We start from the raw sequence: 17,271 nt of genomic DNA, 5'->3' as shown, positions 1-17,271 counted from the left end.
ATGAGAGTTCCTGAAGCAGAGGACCCAAATACCTGGCCCACAAAATCTGTGAAATAATCAATGTGTTGTTTTAAGCCACTAAGTTTTGGGGGTAATTTGTTATACAGCAATAAATAGCCTGGCTGGCATGGCTCAGTGGTTGAGCATTGACCTTTGAACCAGGAGGTCATGGTTAGATTCCCGGTCAGGGCACATACCTGGGTTGCAGGCTTGATCCCCAATGGATCGTGCAGGAAGCAGCTGATCAATATTCTCTCCCTCTCCCTCTCTCTTCCTTTCTGAATTATTGAATATATGTACATTTTACAGGAGCAATTGATATTTCTATCTTCCTCTCCCTCTCCCTTCCTATCTGAATTATTGAATATATATACATTTTACAGGAGCAAGGAAAAATTTATTTAAGAAGGGAAGGTTTACTTAAATATTTGGAAAATAAGTGAATGATTTCTTAACAAGTGTCCATTTATAGAAGTTGTAAGCTGCAGCACCAGTACAAAGGATGTTCTTTGATTTAGGAGGAGCACGTTTCCTTTCAAGGTATTAATCTTGATTTCTGTAACTTGGGGATGATCATTTAATTGAGAGCTTCATGGCCTTCTAATGCCATGGTGTACACCAATAATAAATAATTTTTGAAAAAATTAACTTAACTAATTTAGGTCATTTTTAAATACAAAAATGTTATTACATCGGTTATATAAAACAAAACAAAGTATTTCTCCTGAGTTCCAGACATATCCATCCAGCTAGCTGCTAGACATTCATTCCATCTGGATATGAATTCATAGAAGCAATAGAAAGTGAACCTGTCAAAAACTCAACTCATTTCTATACTGCACAAATCTGATCTGCCTTCTTTAGTTTCTGTCTTTCTCACTACCCAAAGTGGAGCCCAAAATCCATCTCCAGTACTCTCGTTTACTAGTACCCCCATTCAGTCACCAACTCAAGTCCACTTAACCTCAGAAACGTTGCAATCTAGCTGTCCCTCTACTGCCCCCTTCACTACCTAAGAATGGATGTGAAGGACTTTGTCAAGTTCTATTTTTTAATGTTTTGTTAACTTTAATGTCCAAACTTTTTCAAGTTCTATTTTAAAAATTCTATTATGTTTAATATACATAAACTTTTTCCCAAAATGGTTCACTTCCACCTTCTACTAGGGAATAAAATTGTAGTAAATATAACATGTATAAGATGTGACTGTAAATTACGGGATCTAAGCTGAAAATTAGTTTCATTACCTTAAAGTCACATTTATATTATACAGTTAATATATCTTAGAGTAAAAATGTTTTCTGAAAAGTATTTTTACAAACATTGTCACAGATTTCTAATTTAAATAATGTTTTAATCTTTATTTCTGAAACATCTATTGTCAATAGAGTCTAACACTTTAATTTGGGTTCGAGTTTTTCATGGAGCATTTGCAAGAAAGGGACTTACAATTTCAGAAAAAGTTTAGATTAGGTTTCAGGAACAGTTCATTGCTTAATTGTCTTAGGAACCAGGGGTGGGGAACCTCTGTCTAAGAAAAATCCAAGACTTTGCTTAAGTTTATCAGGCCAATAATAAGTTCAGCAAAAGTTTAATTAGTTGGTGATGGATTGAAGCAGAGAGTGAAACTCAGCAATGTAATATACTATATTCTCACATCTTTCAAATAACTTGTTAAAATCAGTGAAAACATCTTGTATATCTATATATCTGTATTTAATTGCTTTATTTTTTGGCTCTTGTCCGCTTTTTTTTGGTCAGCTTGTTTGAAAAGAATTTCACTCCATGCTTGTTTTTGAAAATGGCTGGTGCTTTTTTATTATTGTGTGGCCTTTTGCATATTTCTGCAAAAGTGATCTGTGATTGAAAAAAAAATGATAAAAACCTTTTTTTACTCTTCTTTTGAATCTATTAAGTTTAGGAATAGATATTCATTTTATAATGATCTTATAGTACAACAAAAGTCAGTTTCCCGTAAAAAGGCATGAACACATTTAATCATGTCATTCTAAAAACACATATTGTTAATGTTTCTTACAAACAAATAGAGCCAGGCTGGTGTTGCTCAGTGGTTGAGCATCAACCTATGAACCAGGGTTCGATTCCCCATCAGGGCACATACCTGGGTTGTGGGATTAATCCCCAATGGGGCATGCAGGAGGCAGCTGATCAATGATTCTCTTTCATCATTGATGTTTCTATCTTCCTCTCCCTTCCTCTCTGAAATCAATAAAAATATATAAACAACCCCCCGCCCCCCAAAACAAATAGAAATGCCCATTGCATTTATTTTTCATTGAGTAAACATTTACCAGGTGCCTAGTATGCCTAGTAAAGTGCTGGGGAATGCAGAAATTAGACTAAGGCCCCACCCCATATGGAGCTTACGTTCTAGTATAAGGAGACAGTGAAAAAGGAAACATATCAATGGCCAAGGTAATTTCTGAATACGGTACACTCTGTGAAGAAAATAGAGTGAAACTGGGTGTAGAAGTGGGAAGGAAGGAAGGAAAGGTGTTTCCTTGAGATGAGGAAGACAGGCAACGCCTCTGTGAGGAGCAGAATATGAGCTGAGACTTGAAGAATGAGCCAGGCTGGTGCAAGCCGGTGAGGAAGTGTGCCAGGTCCAGGAAGTGGCCAGTTTGAGGGCTTGGAGAAGGGACAGAACTGGATGAGCATAAGGACTGAGATGACAGTGGGGAGAAGCAAAGTGAGGAGGGGGAGAATAGAATGAGAGGCAAGTTAGAGCCGGATCAGCCCTTAGGCCACAGTGAGAAATCTGGATTCCCGCTCCCTTTCTCTCCAAAATAAAAAAAAATATATTAAAAAATTTCTTTGGCCGAAACCGGTTTGGCTCAGTGGATAGAGCGTCGGCCTGCGGACTGAAAGGTCCCAGGTTCGATTCCGGTCAAGGGCATGTACCTGGGTTGCAGGCACATCCCCAGTAGGAGATGTGCAGGAGGTGGCTGATCGATGTTTCTCTCCCATCGATGTTTCTAACTCTTTATCTCTCTCCCTTCCTCTCTGTAAAAAATCAATACAATATTTTAAAAAAATTTCTTTGATTAAATGTAATGTTCTTGTAATATTATTGTGATGAATATAGTATTTTCAAAAATGCACTTAAAAATCTGGTAGCTGGAGAATACGAATTAGAAAATGTAATTTCTACTTGTGCTTCAAAATCTCATATTTAATATAACTCTTTTTCAGTTTTGCTCTTTACTGAAATAGGTAAAGCGCTTGTTAATAAATTATTTTTAGACCTTGAGATAATTAAAAGGCCATAGCATTAATGTCTGTCTAAATAAATTACCATTTCAATAGTTCATGCTTCCTTACTTTTAAGTGATAACATATTTTACCTTAACTATTAAGACTAGTTAGAAAGTTTAAAAATAACCTCCTCTAAAAAGTAGCATTCATGTGTAACTCTAACATCAGTGGTCATATCAAGTTAACATCTCTGAAGCTATAGAACATTTCAGATGGTTGTAATCACTCAATATGGTGTGTCCTCATATATAAGAACATAAGTTAATTTCTTTTTTAGTCTAATTTTTGTTACTTTATTTAAGCCCAGAATCTTCAGGTAATAGCCTTACGTGTACTGGAAACACATGCAAGAAATGACAGATGGATTACATAGGAATTGAAGCAAAAGATTAAAGCTAAACACATATATGTTTTAAGGGACTTAATATCATCAATAATAAAAATTATGAATTGAATTGAATATGAGGATGGAATATAAAGTAGCAAATTCTAGGAACAAAAATAAATCATTTAAATTAAACATGTATTTGGAGATGCACTTACACCAATTAATTTTTCAGGAAGGTAAGTAGCTTAAAGTAATGACCATTAATGGTAAACATATTTGTAGTTACATGATAGATATTTGTAATCCTCTAAAATCTAACATAATGGTCACAGAGCTGTATTCTAGACAATATACTTCTTTTTGCATATGCCTCTTAGGTTATAAAAAGTACACCTGTAGTTCATCAAAATGTGCCCCAAGGCACAATACCATTTTACTCAGTCATTAGAAAGTTTAGCATAATTGCTTAGCATAATCCAAAGAAAATATGAGTACTGACATCAGGGACTCTCCAATTTGTTAGGCAATTGTTCCATAATTTTTGGCACCAAGATAATCCACATGTTGAAAAAGCAATTAATCATTGGTGTTAGTTATCAAGTTATGATTTTAGCTGTTTCCTCCCCAAATTGACCTGAAATGACAGAGTTCCTTATTTCATTTTTGTAATATTCTGACTTCAGAGATCAAAAGTTTAAGTATGCCAGCCTGGTTATAGTTGACCTGAGTTTTGTGTTAATTAGTTTTCTAAAATAAGTAGATCATAACTTGATATTTACAAAGATGAATGGTATTAATTTCACTAATATTTGGGTAAAAGGTTTAGTGACCTTTAGAAACTTACAGATTGATTACCTCAGAAGAAGTTATTTGAAGTCCTTAAACTAGCATTTTGGTCCCAAAAAGATAAATCTATTTGCTGTAGGAACTTGTGTTGAAAATAGGCCAAAACAAGAGAACACACAGATTTTAAATTTTCTAATATTTTGCAAATACAATGACATAGCCACTTCAGTCATTAAGCAGTGAAATAATTACCTCACCATAATTTTAACATAATCATCTTTTACTTATACCATAAGGATGAGTAAAAATAAGAGCCATCATTCTGTGTGGTATATTTTCCTATCTTCAAAAATCACCCTCTCACAACAAACCCCCCCACCCCACCCCCCCGCCCCGCATTGCTCAGCAATGCATGTGTCTTTGGAATTCATAGTTAAAACAATCCAGAAATATAGAAAGAAACCTTGGAACTCAACAGTCTGTGTTCAGTTCAGTTTATTCAGCTACGTGTGGATACAGTGCAGACTTAGCAATATAAATGAAGTCTTCTCTGCATGCATGACTTATGCATCTGTACCTCATCACTCACAGAAGTTTTTGGAAACTCCGAGCCTCTGCAGTATGTAGCACTCCAACTCCCAGTTTCTCTGATTCATTGTAAAGTTACTATGCTCCTGGCCCTCTGTGTTTATTTTCAAGTGGCTGCACTATTGGGTAGTTTATTATTCTATTGTGCAATGCAGTGATTTTTCAAAATCCTGAATGCTAACTAGGTAGTCATACTAATTTATGACAACAATCTTCAGACTACATCCCTCAAGTGGAGTGTGTGATGTTTAGTTTCAGAGCTTATCCACATTCAGAGCACAAACAGCGCGTCTTCCTGTTGGCCTTTTGTTTTTGGTAGTACTACAGATTTAAAAGTAACAACTTGTGTGGCGTCTTCTTGTTAACCAATAAATAAAACATGTAGAATGAAGTGCTCATGTAACCTAAAAATGGTACTAAATGCATCCATTCTCAACAATATAAATAAGTTAATGTTGAATTGTTTGCAACTGATTTCTCTCTCCATCTCTTCTCCAGCCCATGTTTCTGGCTCTAGTTTTATTACGCGGACATTGGGATTAAGTTTTTGATAACGATTGACATTTCCTGTATATTATCACCAAGGAGCTTGAGAAATTATCTCTGAAACAAGTTGAAAGTGTACAAAAAACAGACTTCGCTTAGAAAATGGCCTATTCAGCTCCTGAATAGCTCAAGGCTGTAAGATAATACTTTGCAGGGAAAGGTAACCCCAATTCATTAGTTTCTGAATAATGGCTGCAAATTGAAGCTTGATTTCCTAAAATCTCAATAATATAAATTGGAGTACTTATACCAAAAGTGGTCGTAACAGTACATTAAAATTTAGAGATACTTTAAAATTATTTGTAAAGGATCTTGCTTTTTAATAAAGTAGCTATATTTACAATACAATACAAATGTGCCCTGGCCTGTGTGACTCAGAGTTATTTGGGCCCCTTCCTCTGCACTGAAGAGTTGCCCATTGATTCCATCAGGGTGCAAGCTCGGGTTGCAGGCTCAATCCCCAGTAGGGGGCATGCAGGAGGCAGCTGATTGATGATTCTCCTCCCCGCCTCCCCCCGCCCCCCCTAAAAAAAATCAGTAAAAAAAAAGCAATGCTCCTTTCTGCTATTTTCGCGTGGGCTGAGACAATGAGTAGAGGTACATTGATGTCCCTGTAATATCCATTTAACCTCTCAATGTGTGGTAGTTATTTGGGTATTGACCCTACTCCCAGCTCCAGGGGTGGCCGTTAATTGGTCTAATGCAGTCACTATATATAATCCAAGGGATGTGCTCATTACTCAAGTTAGTCAGAGGGAAGTGGGAACCTTATTTTGACCATCATGAGCAGCTATGTCCCCCTCACTGCATGGTGTGGTATGCAGCCAGTTTGGCAGAATCTGCTTTAGGTTTAGTCAACATGTGTAGGGCAGAGCTGAGAAGAAAACTAATCCAACTGTGCCTAAGCCAAATTTGACTCTGGACTCTGGAGTTAGGTGAGCCAAAAATTCTTATTGTTTAAGCAACTGGTTGTGTTACTTTTGTTACAGGCATTTTCCATCACACCAGATGTCTTTTAAAAAATGTTTTTATCTTTATTGTAGAAAGTGTTATAGATGTCCCCTTTGTTTTCACACCAAGACGTCTTAATTGACTAGGTTACAAATGTCAAATATGGATAATTATATTCTAGTCTTGGAATGAAAAATGCCAATATGTTTTCACAGTGACTTCAATTACTCCTCCTTCATGTCAGAACCTTAACTATTCAATCATGTCTGTCAGAGAAACCTCAACAAGCCTGTGAATGTTCCTGAGTGACTCGGTATGGTGTTGGGGTCGCTGGAGGCTGTAGCAGTCAATACAGATTTTGGCTGCTTGTTGGGGACAACCAGATTTTTTTAAGGGCACAGAAATGGAGGTCAGCTTGAGCTATCTCAAACTGGGGTGGCTGCTTTTACTTAAAGGGATATAAAGTGAGACCAAAACGCTAATGTATCATTAACTGAGAAAGTATTTGGTTACTAATGGTACCTGGGTTCCTCATCTTGCCAAAGACCATCTCATTGCTAAATCTAATGGAAAACCTTTAGGCTTTGCTTGCCTTGACTTCTTGGCAGCATGTGAAGGCAAATTACTTCCGAGAGTTTTACTTCTGTGTTTTATTCAGTGATCTCTTCTTCCTCTGCCATTTTAAAATTTGATGTTTCCTTGATTTGTCTTGGGTCTTCTGCTCACTCTTCATTCGCCAAAGGTCATCTCATCTGCTTCCACCCAGCCATTACCCCCAAATCTCTTAACAGAATGCACTTAGAAACCTCAATCAAACACTTCAACATTTCTGCTGTTTAAGGCATTTAACTCCCCATTGTCGTTAGGACAGTGATGGCAAACCTTTTGAGCTCGGTGTGTCAGCATTTTGAAAAACTTTAACTCTGGTGCCATGTCACATATAGAAATTTTTTGATTTGCAACCATAGTAAAACAAAGACTTACATTTTGATATTTATTTTATATATTTAAATGCCTTTTAACAAAGAAAAATCAACCCAAAAAATGAGTTCTCGTGTCACCTGACACGCGTGTCGTAAGTTTGCCATCACTGTGTTAGGATGATCCAAAAGGCTCCTGCAAGGGTCTACCCTCATCTTACCTATTAGTCATCTCTTGCCACTCACCACATTCTACTCGACACTCACGCCTAACCGAATCTCAGTTCTTGAAGGTTCTAAAGTTCTTGCTCTCTGCCTCTGGCCTGCCACACATTGCTGTAGTCTCTGCCAGTAGAAGTAATTGCTTCCCCATTATGCTTTTTCTGGTTAGTCCTCCATTAAAATTACAGCCTAATGTCAGGCAATCCCTTCAGTAAGCTTACCTGGGTAACTCCACTCGGGGGTGTTTTTCTTGTTCCCCAGCTCACTTTATTTCTCGCTTCACAGCAATATGCTTTGGTTCTTGTTAACTAAGTCCTGCAAGGACAGTGGTCATGTCTCTCTTGCTCAGAATATCTCCAGAGAGTAAAACTGGGCCTGGTTCAGTAAGAGCACTTGGCGAATTTTTGAAAGACTATATATCCTGTGCTAGACTCTGTCTCAAGTAAGTTATTTGATTTTCCTGAAAAACACTGTATTAAATTGTGTTTTTACTAGTGGGCTATCAAAAGGAGGTCCTCAAATAACACTGCTTTATTCAACGCTATTTCATTTGAATGTTGATGAGATGCTCTAGGAACTTAACTCTTGTTTATATCAATTATCCTGTCGTAAAATTGGTTTCATTGGTTTCCCTGTAGTTCTAAGGACCTTCAATAAGGACTTAGTGTATAGGCAAGTTGAAAATAGCTCTGATAATCAGTATGGCAAGTGAAATGCTGAAATTCTTTGATTAATTTAGAAAGGCAAGACTCTCTAAAAAATGGAAAGGTTCTGCCCTGGCCGGTGTGGCTCAGTTGGTTGAGTGTTGTCCCATGCACCGAAAGGTCATAGGTTTGGTTCCCGGTCAGGGCACATACCCAGGTTGCAGGTTCAATCCCGGGTTGGGGAGTGTCTGGAGGTACCTGATCAATGTTTCTCTCTCTCTCTCTCTCTCTCTCAAAAAAAACCCACCCCAAAAGCATATTAAAAAAAGAAAGATTCTAATATTTCTTTTCCTCAATTCTAGAATATTAAAGAATACTAGAAAAATGTTGTAACCCCTCCCACAAAACAATGAAAGAACAATTTCTTTTTAAGGACTTTTATTACAGTATGTTAATATATTCAGGACACTTCAGAGCACCTTATACTTCTAATCAGATTTTTGGTAACTGTTTTTAAAGTGTTACTTGAGTATTTTTCTCACACTGGCTTTCAGGCAAAAGTACTACTTAGTGATTGTTTAAGAGACGTTAATTTGATTAAACAGTTTATCCTTAATAACCTGAGACATCAATCCATGGATAGCTTCTATGGTCGTTTTACAGCTGGAAAGAAAAAACACATTACATAATGTCACAAGACCCGAAAAGTGGTTCAATTATACAAGCCCCCTCCTTTCCATTGCTGAACCCCCAATAATGGTCTTCAGTTCTATTCATACTCCCTTAAACAAACCAATTAATAGTTTACTCTCGTTATTTTTAGCCTCCTGCATGTCTTTTGACCATTTCACTACTTATGAGCACCTTCACAAGGAATAACAAAGTGAAATTTGATAGAATTCATGACAGTTAATTTTGTTATGTCACAGCAGCTTTGGGAAAAGTTTTGATTTAGAAGGTGACTAACATATATAATTCATAATTATATTGATTCCAATATTACATTAAAATCTATCATTCCTTTCCTTGTCGTTTTTTACTTAGAATAATTTAAAAAATGATTTTAAAGAATCCTATGCCTTTTTCCTGAAATAAACACAAACATCCTTCAAAGAATTAAAAGTCAAAGTTAGTTCAGTGGGTAAAGGACTCAGATTTTAGAATTTATCTATAATAATAAAAGCGTAATATGCTTCGTAAGAAATTGAGATGTAAATGTAGTTAAAATTACAAATCACAGACTTATAGAGACAGATGAGGAAAATACTAGTACACACTTAGAGCAAATACCAAAACTGAGACCTAATGTCAAAGGAAAATGTAATTCTTTTCCAGGCTATTAGCTCTATCTATACCTGCTGAAAACCCATGGAAAAGAAAGGAATGAGGTAATTCTAACCCAATGGGGCTTCTGCTCCTAAATACACATTGTCTTCCCTTCTCCTTTCTCATTTCCACCCAGCAGTCCAGTTTTTCTTAAAAGGGATACCAAGGTTTCGGTTTATACAGATGTCAACATGCTTTTCCCTTCCTTTCTGCTCCTAATTATCATATTAAAATTCAAAATTTTGTGAAAGTAAATGTTATTTAGGTAGTCTTTCCAATCCTGTATGCATCTGCAGGGCCACCTAATTATTTCCTAAGGTATCAGGGAACATATCCCAAGTTTGTTTCTAACAAATCTTGGTAGTAAAATTTGGGATACTAAACAAAAGATTATTTCAGGAGAATAACAAGGGAGATATACACTCATTCATGGATAATAAAGACCATTATAAACTTATGAACAATATAGATACAGAGGCAGAGCTGCCTCAAACAGATTGCCAAACTGCAGCGGGAAGGCCGGGGAGGGTTGGGGGGCGGGAGGTAGGGGGGTAAGAAGAGATCAACCAAAGTACTTGTATGCATGCATATAAAAAAGAAAAAAAACACAAGGGAGATATAATCATTACTGTGCTACTTAGGGTTTAAAACTTTATAAAAATTTTAAATTTAATAAATTTAATAAATCTTACTTTAATTCCTAGAAAATAACTAGGTTAAAATGGATTAAGACATACTTTTGCAAAAGCTTTTAAAAAAAAAGATTCAATGATTAGCCCTAGCTGGTTTGGCTCAGTGGATAGAGTGCTGGCCTGTGGACTGAAGGGTCCTGGGCTAGATTCCGATCAAGGGCACATACCCAGGTTGCCAGCTCTATCCCTAGTAGGGGGTGTGTAGGTGGCAGCTGAGATCAATGATTCTCTGTCATCACTGTTGTTTCTCTCTCTCCCTTTCTCTCTGAAATCAATAAAAAAATTATTTTAAAAAAGGAAAAAAAATCTCACAATGAACTATAGAGAAAACATCAGTACAGATGCTTCATTAAAAAAAAACAGATTCAGTGATTGATTGGTTTCTTTGGTTACTTTCTAGCTGAACCTAGGAAAGGTGTGACTGGGAGTGTTTCATAACATTACCTAGACCTTTAAGCTTTTAACGTTCTTATCTAATGTCTCCTAAATTTTCAAAGTTAAACTCTGCCTTCAACAGTTCTTAAAGGTCCTGAGAAGTTAGTATTCAGCCACTAATTCTAAGTTATAAGTAAGTTAAACCATAAGGAATTTGAATCGTATTATTTGCAAATCTGGAAGCAAAAAGAGGGACAGGAATAGATTTGCTTTTACCTGTCTCGAGTAGCTTTGGCAAGTTTGTCTTCTGACTTTCGGTCGTGTGTTTCTAAACCCAACATGAAACTCCCTCGTCCCAGCTGAGCTTCTGACTGTTCTAATTTTTCAGACAAATCAAAGACCTGGCCGGTGGTATAGTCTGCATTCTGTGGGGAAAATGATATTGTTGCAGTGTGTGATACAAGTCTGCCATTAGATAATTTTAACATAAAATAATTTTCTTCAATGTAGAACATTTCATTTACAAAGAATTCCACTATGAGGCAGCTCTCTGAGCAGCCTGCTGCAAGTTTCTCTTGGAATGTACTTTCTCTTTGCTTGTCCAAATAAATCTTCTCTAGTAAAAAACAAAAACAAAGAATTCCACTATGAAAATCTAAGTGGATAGTCAGTGAATTATTTGTTATAATAAGAGGATTTCACAGATCTGAGCCCAGGTTCTGGTTCTGCTGCAAATTGGTTAGGATGCCTTGAGAGAGTGCCTTTACTTTTCTATGCCTTTAAGTCTTCATCTTAGGATGGTCTATGGTACCTGGCCAAGCTTTAATAGCTGTTAGCTAATTAAGTTACTTGTTCTTGTTCAACTTCCAGAATTAAATATTGGCTGACAATATTTAAATAACATTGTTCTAGCTTTCCTGATAATAAAATTAACAGCTTTGCAGAAAATGTAAAGCAATATAAAGAAGACAAGAAACACATATACTCCCTCCACCTTGCTCTACCCAGAGTTATATTTTAGAGCAGCGGTTGCCAACCTTTCGGACCTCACGGAACATCGGTAGTCCACGGACCACCAGTTGGTGACTGCTGCTCCAAAGGTTTCCTTAAACCAGTGGTTGCCAATCTTTCGGACCTCACGGACCACCGGTTAGTGATCGGTGTTTTAGAGTATTGCTATATTTTCACAATGCACAGCTATATTTGGCAAGCTGGAATATATACAGGGTGGGGCAAAGTAGGTTTGCAATTGTTCGTATGTTAAAAGAATTGCAGGTTATGATTATAACAACAGCAAATAAACTATGTTTGCACAACCGTAAACCTACTTTGCTTTGCCCACCCCTATATAAACCATTTTGTCCAATTTCACACTTTTCAAAAAGAAAAAAATTTATAGTTACATATATATGCTTAACTGAAATATTTTAAAAGATTTTTAGGCACATCTTTTTGAAAATGTGTCTAAAATAAAAAAAAACTTTCATGAAGATGAGTTAAGAAGTATATAGTCCATTTCTTTCCTATATTTTCAATAGAAGAGCATTAAAATTTAATAAACTTGGCAACAATTGGTGTGTTATCCTGATTGCTCAGTTTACAGACAGTGTACAGAAAATACAGTTCAATCACCAAACACGAAAAGTTATTTGCTGCCATCATAGTTACTACAGAAAGCCCTTTAAAATGCTACCAGTAATTCAATTTTACAAACTTATATTTTTAAGGAAGCAATTATATTCACTTTGTCTGGATCTAAATGGTTTAGGACACCGCCACCACCACCACCGTCCCCTGCCTCAAGTTTGGAGAAAACCCTCAAGTTTATGACCACTTCATATTTGGAAGATTAGTTCAAGCCATGAAAATGTAGGAAGGCAGAAATAGTTATAGTGTGAAAATGAAATAAAATGACATCAATTACATTTCAGACACACAATAATTTCATAGAGGACTAATTTCTTAAATCAGAAAATTATTTTTTTCTGGTAGTTTTTAGATTACATGCTTTAGCTGGGGAAATAGATGAGTTGAACATGTTTTATATATTTCTTTCTTAAAAATGCTGCAATGTACTATATATAAAACTACAAGGAAGGAAGAAATATAATTAAACCATTTCTTGCTTATTAATGTCCTCAATATATGTAGTGCTGTAATACAGGGACGCCAAAGCCTGAATAAGTAAGTCTGCCTTCATACAAAGGTTCAGGCTGCTATGGTCTTAATGTTTTCTCCCTTGTTACCATGTGTCACTTCTGGCTGCTGTGAGTACACTTGCCTCTAAGGAAACAACACACATAAAGCATTTAGCAGTGTTTAGCATATAGGAAACTCTTAATAAAAGTGTGCTGTTATGGTCACTCTCCTTTCTTCTAATATGCTACTTCTGACTGTGGAGGATAAAAAATAAGAACAGAAAACTTGCCAGAATTGTGTTTAAAGTTATAGTAAATGCTCAAGTGGGGTCTTTTTCTCTGAATACAACGAACCAAACAACAACAAAAATAACTTACTGAGGCTTTATTATATGCAAGACACTTTGCTAACTGCTTTATATAAAGTATTTAATTAATTCTCAATGTACTTAATGATGTGGGTACTAATATCATTGAACCCAAGAAAGGCTCAGTCACATTAAATAACTTTTTGACGGTTAAACATTGCTAGTAAAGTGGCAGAGTTGTTTGAACTGAGTTAATTTTATTCCAAATTTTGTGGTTCTAAATTGTACTATATGAAGTGGCCATCTTTTTTTTCTTTTAAGTAAAAAACAAAATAAAACAAAAAATAAACTGTTCCTGGCTAAGCTATAGATAGCATAATTAGAAGCTTGTTAAATAAATATCCTTCTTGCCCTAGCCGGTTTGGCTCAGTGGACAGAGCATCGGCCAGCGGACTGAAGGGTCCCAGGTTCAATTCCGGCCAAGGGTACATGCCTGGGTTGCAGGCTCGATCTCCAGTGGGGGGCATGCAGGAGGCAGCTGATCAATAATTCTCTCTCATCATTGATGTTTCTCTCTCTATCCCTCACCCTTCCTCTCTAAAATCAATAAAAACATATTTGGGGAAAAAAATAAAATAAATATCCTTCTAAGTATATTAGGTTTTAATGATAATACTGAAAAATATTCAGCAACTTTTTCGCCTAACATCTGCTGCTTTAAGGTAATGATATTCTGATTTCCTTCTGGGACAACCCTTTCCTCATTCTTAGTCCATGCGCTCCTAGAACAGTTTCTTCTACCCCAGCCCACTAGTAAATCACTTGGCCCAGATCTGTCACATGGACATGTGACTTAAGCAAAGCCCAGACACAAAGCCCTGGGGAAGAGAGGGAGAGAGACAGAGAGGGACATTGGGAGAAAGGAAGGAGTGGGAGAGTGTGTGTATATATTTTGATCTTCTCTTTTTAACATAAAACTGAGAGGCTAGAAGGTCTGAGACGAATGCTGCCATCTTGCTTTCACATGAAGCCTGAAACTGAAGCAAACTGACACGAAATCAAAGCCGAGAGAGAAGGACCAAGCTCTCATAATACTGTTTGAATGCAAACTTAGCTGAAGCTGAACTATGCCTTACTCCTCAACTTTGCAGCTCACGTGATTCTCTTTTTTGTTTAAGCTAGTTTGGCTGGGTCTTCTGTCACTTGTAACTTGAGTCCTACCTGAAACACCCAACACAATAAAAAAAAATAGTATTTGTCTTTTTCTCTATGTCTCTTTATGGTAGGGGCAGATCTGATCCTCACCTGGGTACTGTATTTGCCATTTAGACTTAGTCTTAATAGTATACGACACAGACCTTTGCTTGGACTATTATCCTAATCCAACTCTGGTCATGCAGAATCTGACCCCAGTCCTGCTGTCTTGGCTAAGTCAGGTGTAGCTACTCCATGAAAAAGAGTTTCAGGTATTAAGCATCTTATGTAGCCTAAATAAAATTCAAACCCGTCCCTTCAAATTATAGTACTTACGGTAAGCAAGCTAGAGGAACTCAGCGTATTCACCCAGTATTTATTCCACAAAAGCTCAAGCAATTTGCGATCCAAGGAGGACTTGAAATATGATACTTCTAAGGCATAATATCTATGAAACAAAAGCACAAATTTAGTAAGAAAAAAAACACACCTCAACCATCTATATATATAAATCCCTAAGTGACCAGCTGACTGGCTGACCATCCGGTAGCTATGACATGCACTGACCACCAGAGAGCAGATGCTCAATGCAGGAGCAGAAACCACATGCATAGAAACATGGAACAGATTGATGAATCTCAGAGGGATGGGGGTGGGGGTGTGTGGGTCGGGAGTGGTTGCCGGAGGGCAGGAAGAGATCAATCAAAGATCCTATATGGGAGGATACATCAGTGGGGTCCCTCGGCCTGGCCTGTGGGGATTGGGCTGAAACCAGCTCTCCGACATCCCCTGAGGGGTCCCAGATTAAGAGAGGGTGCAGACTAGGCCGAGGGACCCCACTGGCCTCTAGTATCATATAAAATTTAAAACCAAAATTAAGTAAAAACCAAAATTTAAAAGAGCATCGGCCTGTGGACTGAGGGGTCCCGGGTTTGATTCCGGTAAGGGGCGTGTGCCTTGGTTGCGGGCACATCCCCAGTGGGAGATGTGCAGGAGGCAGCTGATCGATGTTTCTCTCTCATCGATGTTTCTAGCTCTCTATCTCTCTCCCTTCCTCTCTGTAAAAAATCAATAAAATATATTTTAAAAAAATCAAATAGTAATGTTTTAGTTTTTAGTCCAAAAGAACATCAGATAATCATGGTTCCTTTACTCTTCAGGGGTATGGTTTCAAAATCTTCTGCTTAATAAACTTTTTTGTGTTATATTTTTTCTTTCTGTAGAGCTCAGAAATTCCCAAGAAGTTAACTCACATTCTAATGAGGTCGATAACAAGGAAACAAAATGTATCAGATGGTGTCAAGTGCTAAGAAAAATAATGCAGGAAAGGGAACACAGCGACAGGAAGGTGCTATTTTAGATAGGGTGACCAATGAACATTCCCTGTTAAGGTGACCCTTAATCAGATACTCAGTGAGTGAAGTAGTTACTGAGCCTCATGGAAAAAAGGAAGAACGTTCCAGGCAGAGGACACAACAAGTGCAAAGGCCCTAGGCAGGAGCCTGCCTGGCATGTCTGACAGACCATAAAGAGGCCACTGTTCCTGGACTGGGGAGAGCAAAGGTTCAGCGAGAGGAGATGAGCTCAGAGAGGCTGCAGGGGCCAGACCACACAGGGCTGAGTGCCATGGTGAGGAATATGGATTGTATTCTTGGTGAGAAGGGAAGCCATTCTGATGAGGAACATGATTTGACTTGGATTTTAACCAAATAAGTTGGGGGATAAAAGACCTTTAAGGGATGAAGGGCAGAAAGAGGAAGACTAGTGAGAAGGCCAGTGCTTTGGTTCAGGCTCCACACAGCTTGGGGCACGATGAAACAAGAGAGGTGGCAAGGTACATTCAGAAGGTGGAGAAAACTGTCCTCTTGGTCTCTTTAACGCTTCTGAAATTGAGATGTAACTCATATACCTTAAGATTCACTATTTTAAAGAAGTATACAATTCAGTGGTTTCTAGTATGGCTTCTTTAACTTTTGGAGTGAAAATGTAGCAAGAATTTTTGCTAGATGGAACCTGGGTACTTTGAGGTTGCAGACAGTCTAGTGTCACCTTGGCCCTGAATATAACTTCTTTTAACTGTTAATTTCATTAATAGACCAAGTATCTTATACACTGATAAAATGTTTATGGTTGTGTGAAAGACAAATAATGTTAGACTAAAACAATTAATAAAAAATCAAATATGATCCTAAATTTGTACATTCTTACTATTATTTTAAAAGATATTATGAAATGCATTTTGTCTGAACCTTTATTCTCATATGTAAGGGGCTTGGACTGTACGATCGCTAAGGTTTCTTATAAGGTCTCTGGCATCAGATGCATTTTAAAATTACTTACTATTTGCAGTGTACACCAAAATCTTCTATTTTATTCAGTGGGATAGTCTGGTACTCAGAAGGGCCTTCATCAGGAGGTTTGTATCCCTAAACAAAAATGAAGAAAATAAAAGATAAGAAAAAAAATCAAACCAGAGGAAAAACAATTTTTAAAATATGTTTTATTAATATTTTACAGAGAGGAAGGAAGAGGGATAGAGAGTTAGAAACATTGATGAGAGAGAAACATTGATCAGCTGCCTCCTGCACACGCCCAACTGGGGATGTGCCCGCAACCAAGGTACATGTCCTTGACCGGAATCGAGCCTGGGACCTTTCAGTCCGCAGGCTGACGCTCTATCTACTGAGCCAAACCAGTTAGGGCAGAAAAACATTTTTATATGCAGCTTTCTATTTACAGAAGCATTAATTTTGGGGAGCATACAAAATGCGGAGACAAAGAAACAGGTCACAAATGACAGAAATGGAGGAAAGCAAACTACTGGACATAGAGTTCAAAACCACACTTTTAAGGTTTTTCAAGAATTCTCTAGAAACCACTGATAAACTTAATGAGACCCTCAAGAAATCTAATGAGACCCTTGAGGTTGTGATAAAGGACCAACTAGAAATTAAGCATACACTAACTGAAATAAAGA

The 17,271-nt window shown here is 37.2% G+C and overlaps 1 protein-coding gene and 1 further gene across 1 annotated transcript in view; both read right to left on the bottom strand.

Moving 5' to 3' along the window:
* Nucleotides 1-937, bottom strand: part of LOC102756088 — a 3,182-nt gene extending 2,245 nt beyond the window's left edge.
* A 7,749-nt stretch (nt 938-8,686) lies between these two features.
* Nucleotides 8,687-17,271, bottom strand: part of COPS5 (COP9 signalosome subunit 5) — a 14,460-nt gene continuing 5,875 nt past the window's right edge. Inside the window, 4 exon segments of the mRNA XM_015559537.1 lie at nt 8,687-8,924; nt 10,931-11,079; nt 14,631-14,742; nt 16,635-16,720. Coding sequence (XP_015415023.1) covers nt 8,840-8,924; nt 10,931-11,079; nt 14,631-14,742; nt 16,635-16,720 — 432 coding nt within the window. The 3' untranslated portion in view covers nt 8,687-8,839.

Source organism: Myotis davidii, unplaced genomic scaffold (assembly GCF_000327345.1).
Source record: "Myotis davidii unplaced genomic scaffold, ASM32734v1 scaffold393, whole genome shotgun sequence".
Classification (NCBI taxonomy): domain Eukaryota; kingdom Metazoa; phylum Chordata; class Mammalia; order Chiroptera; family Vespertilionidae; genus Myotis; species Myotis davidii.
This window is presented reverse-complemented; position numbering and strand designations above follow the sequence as displayed.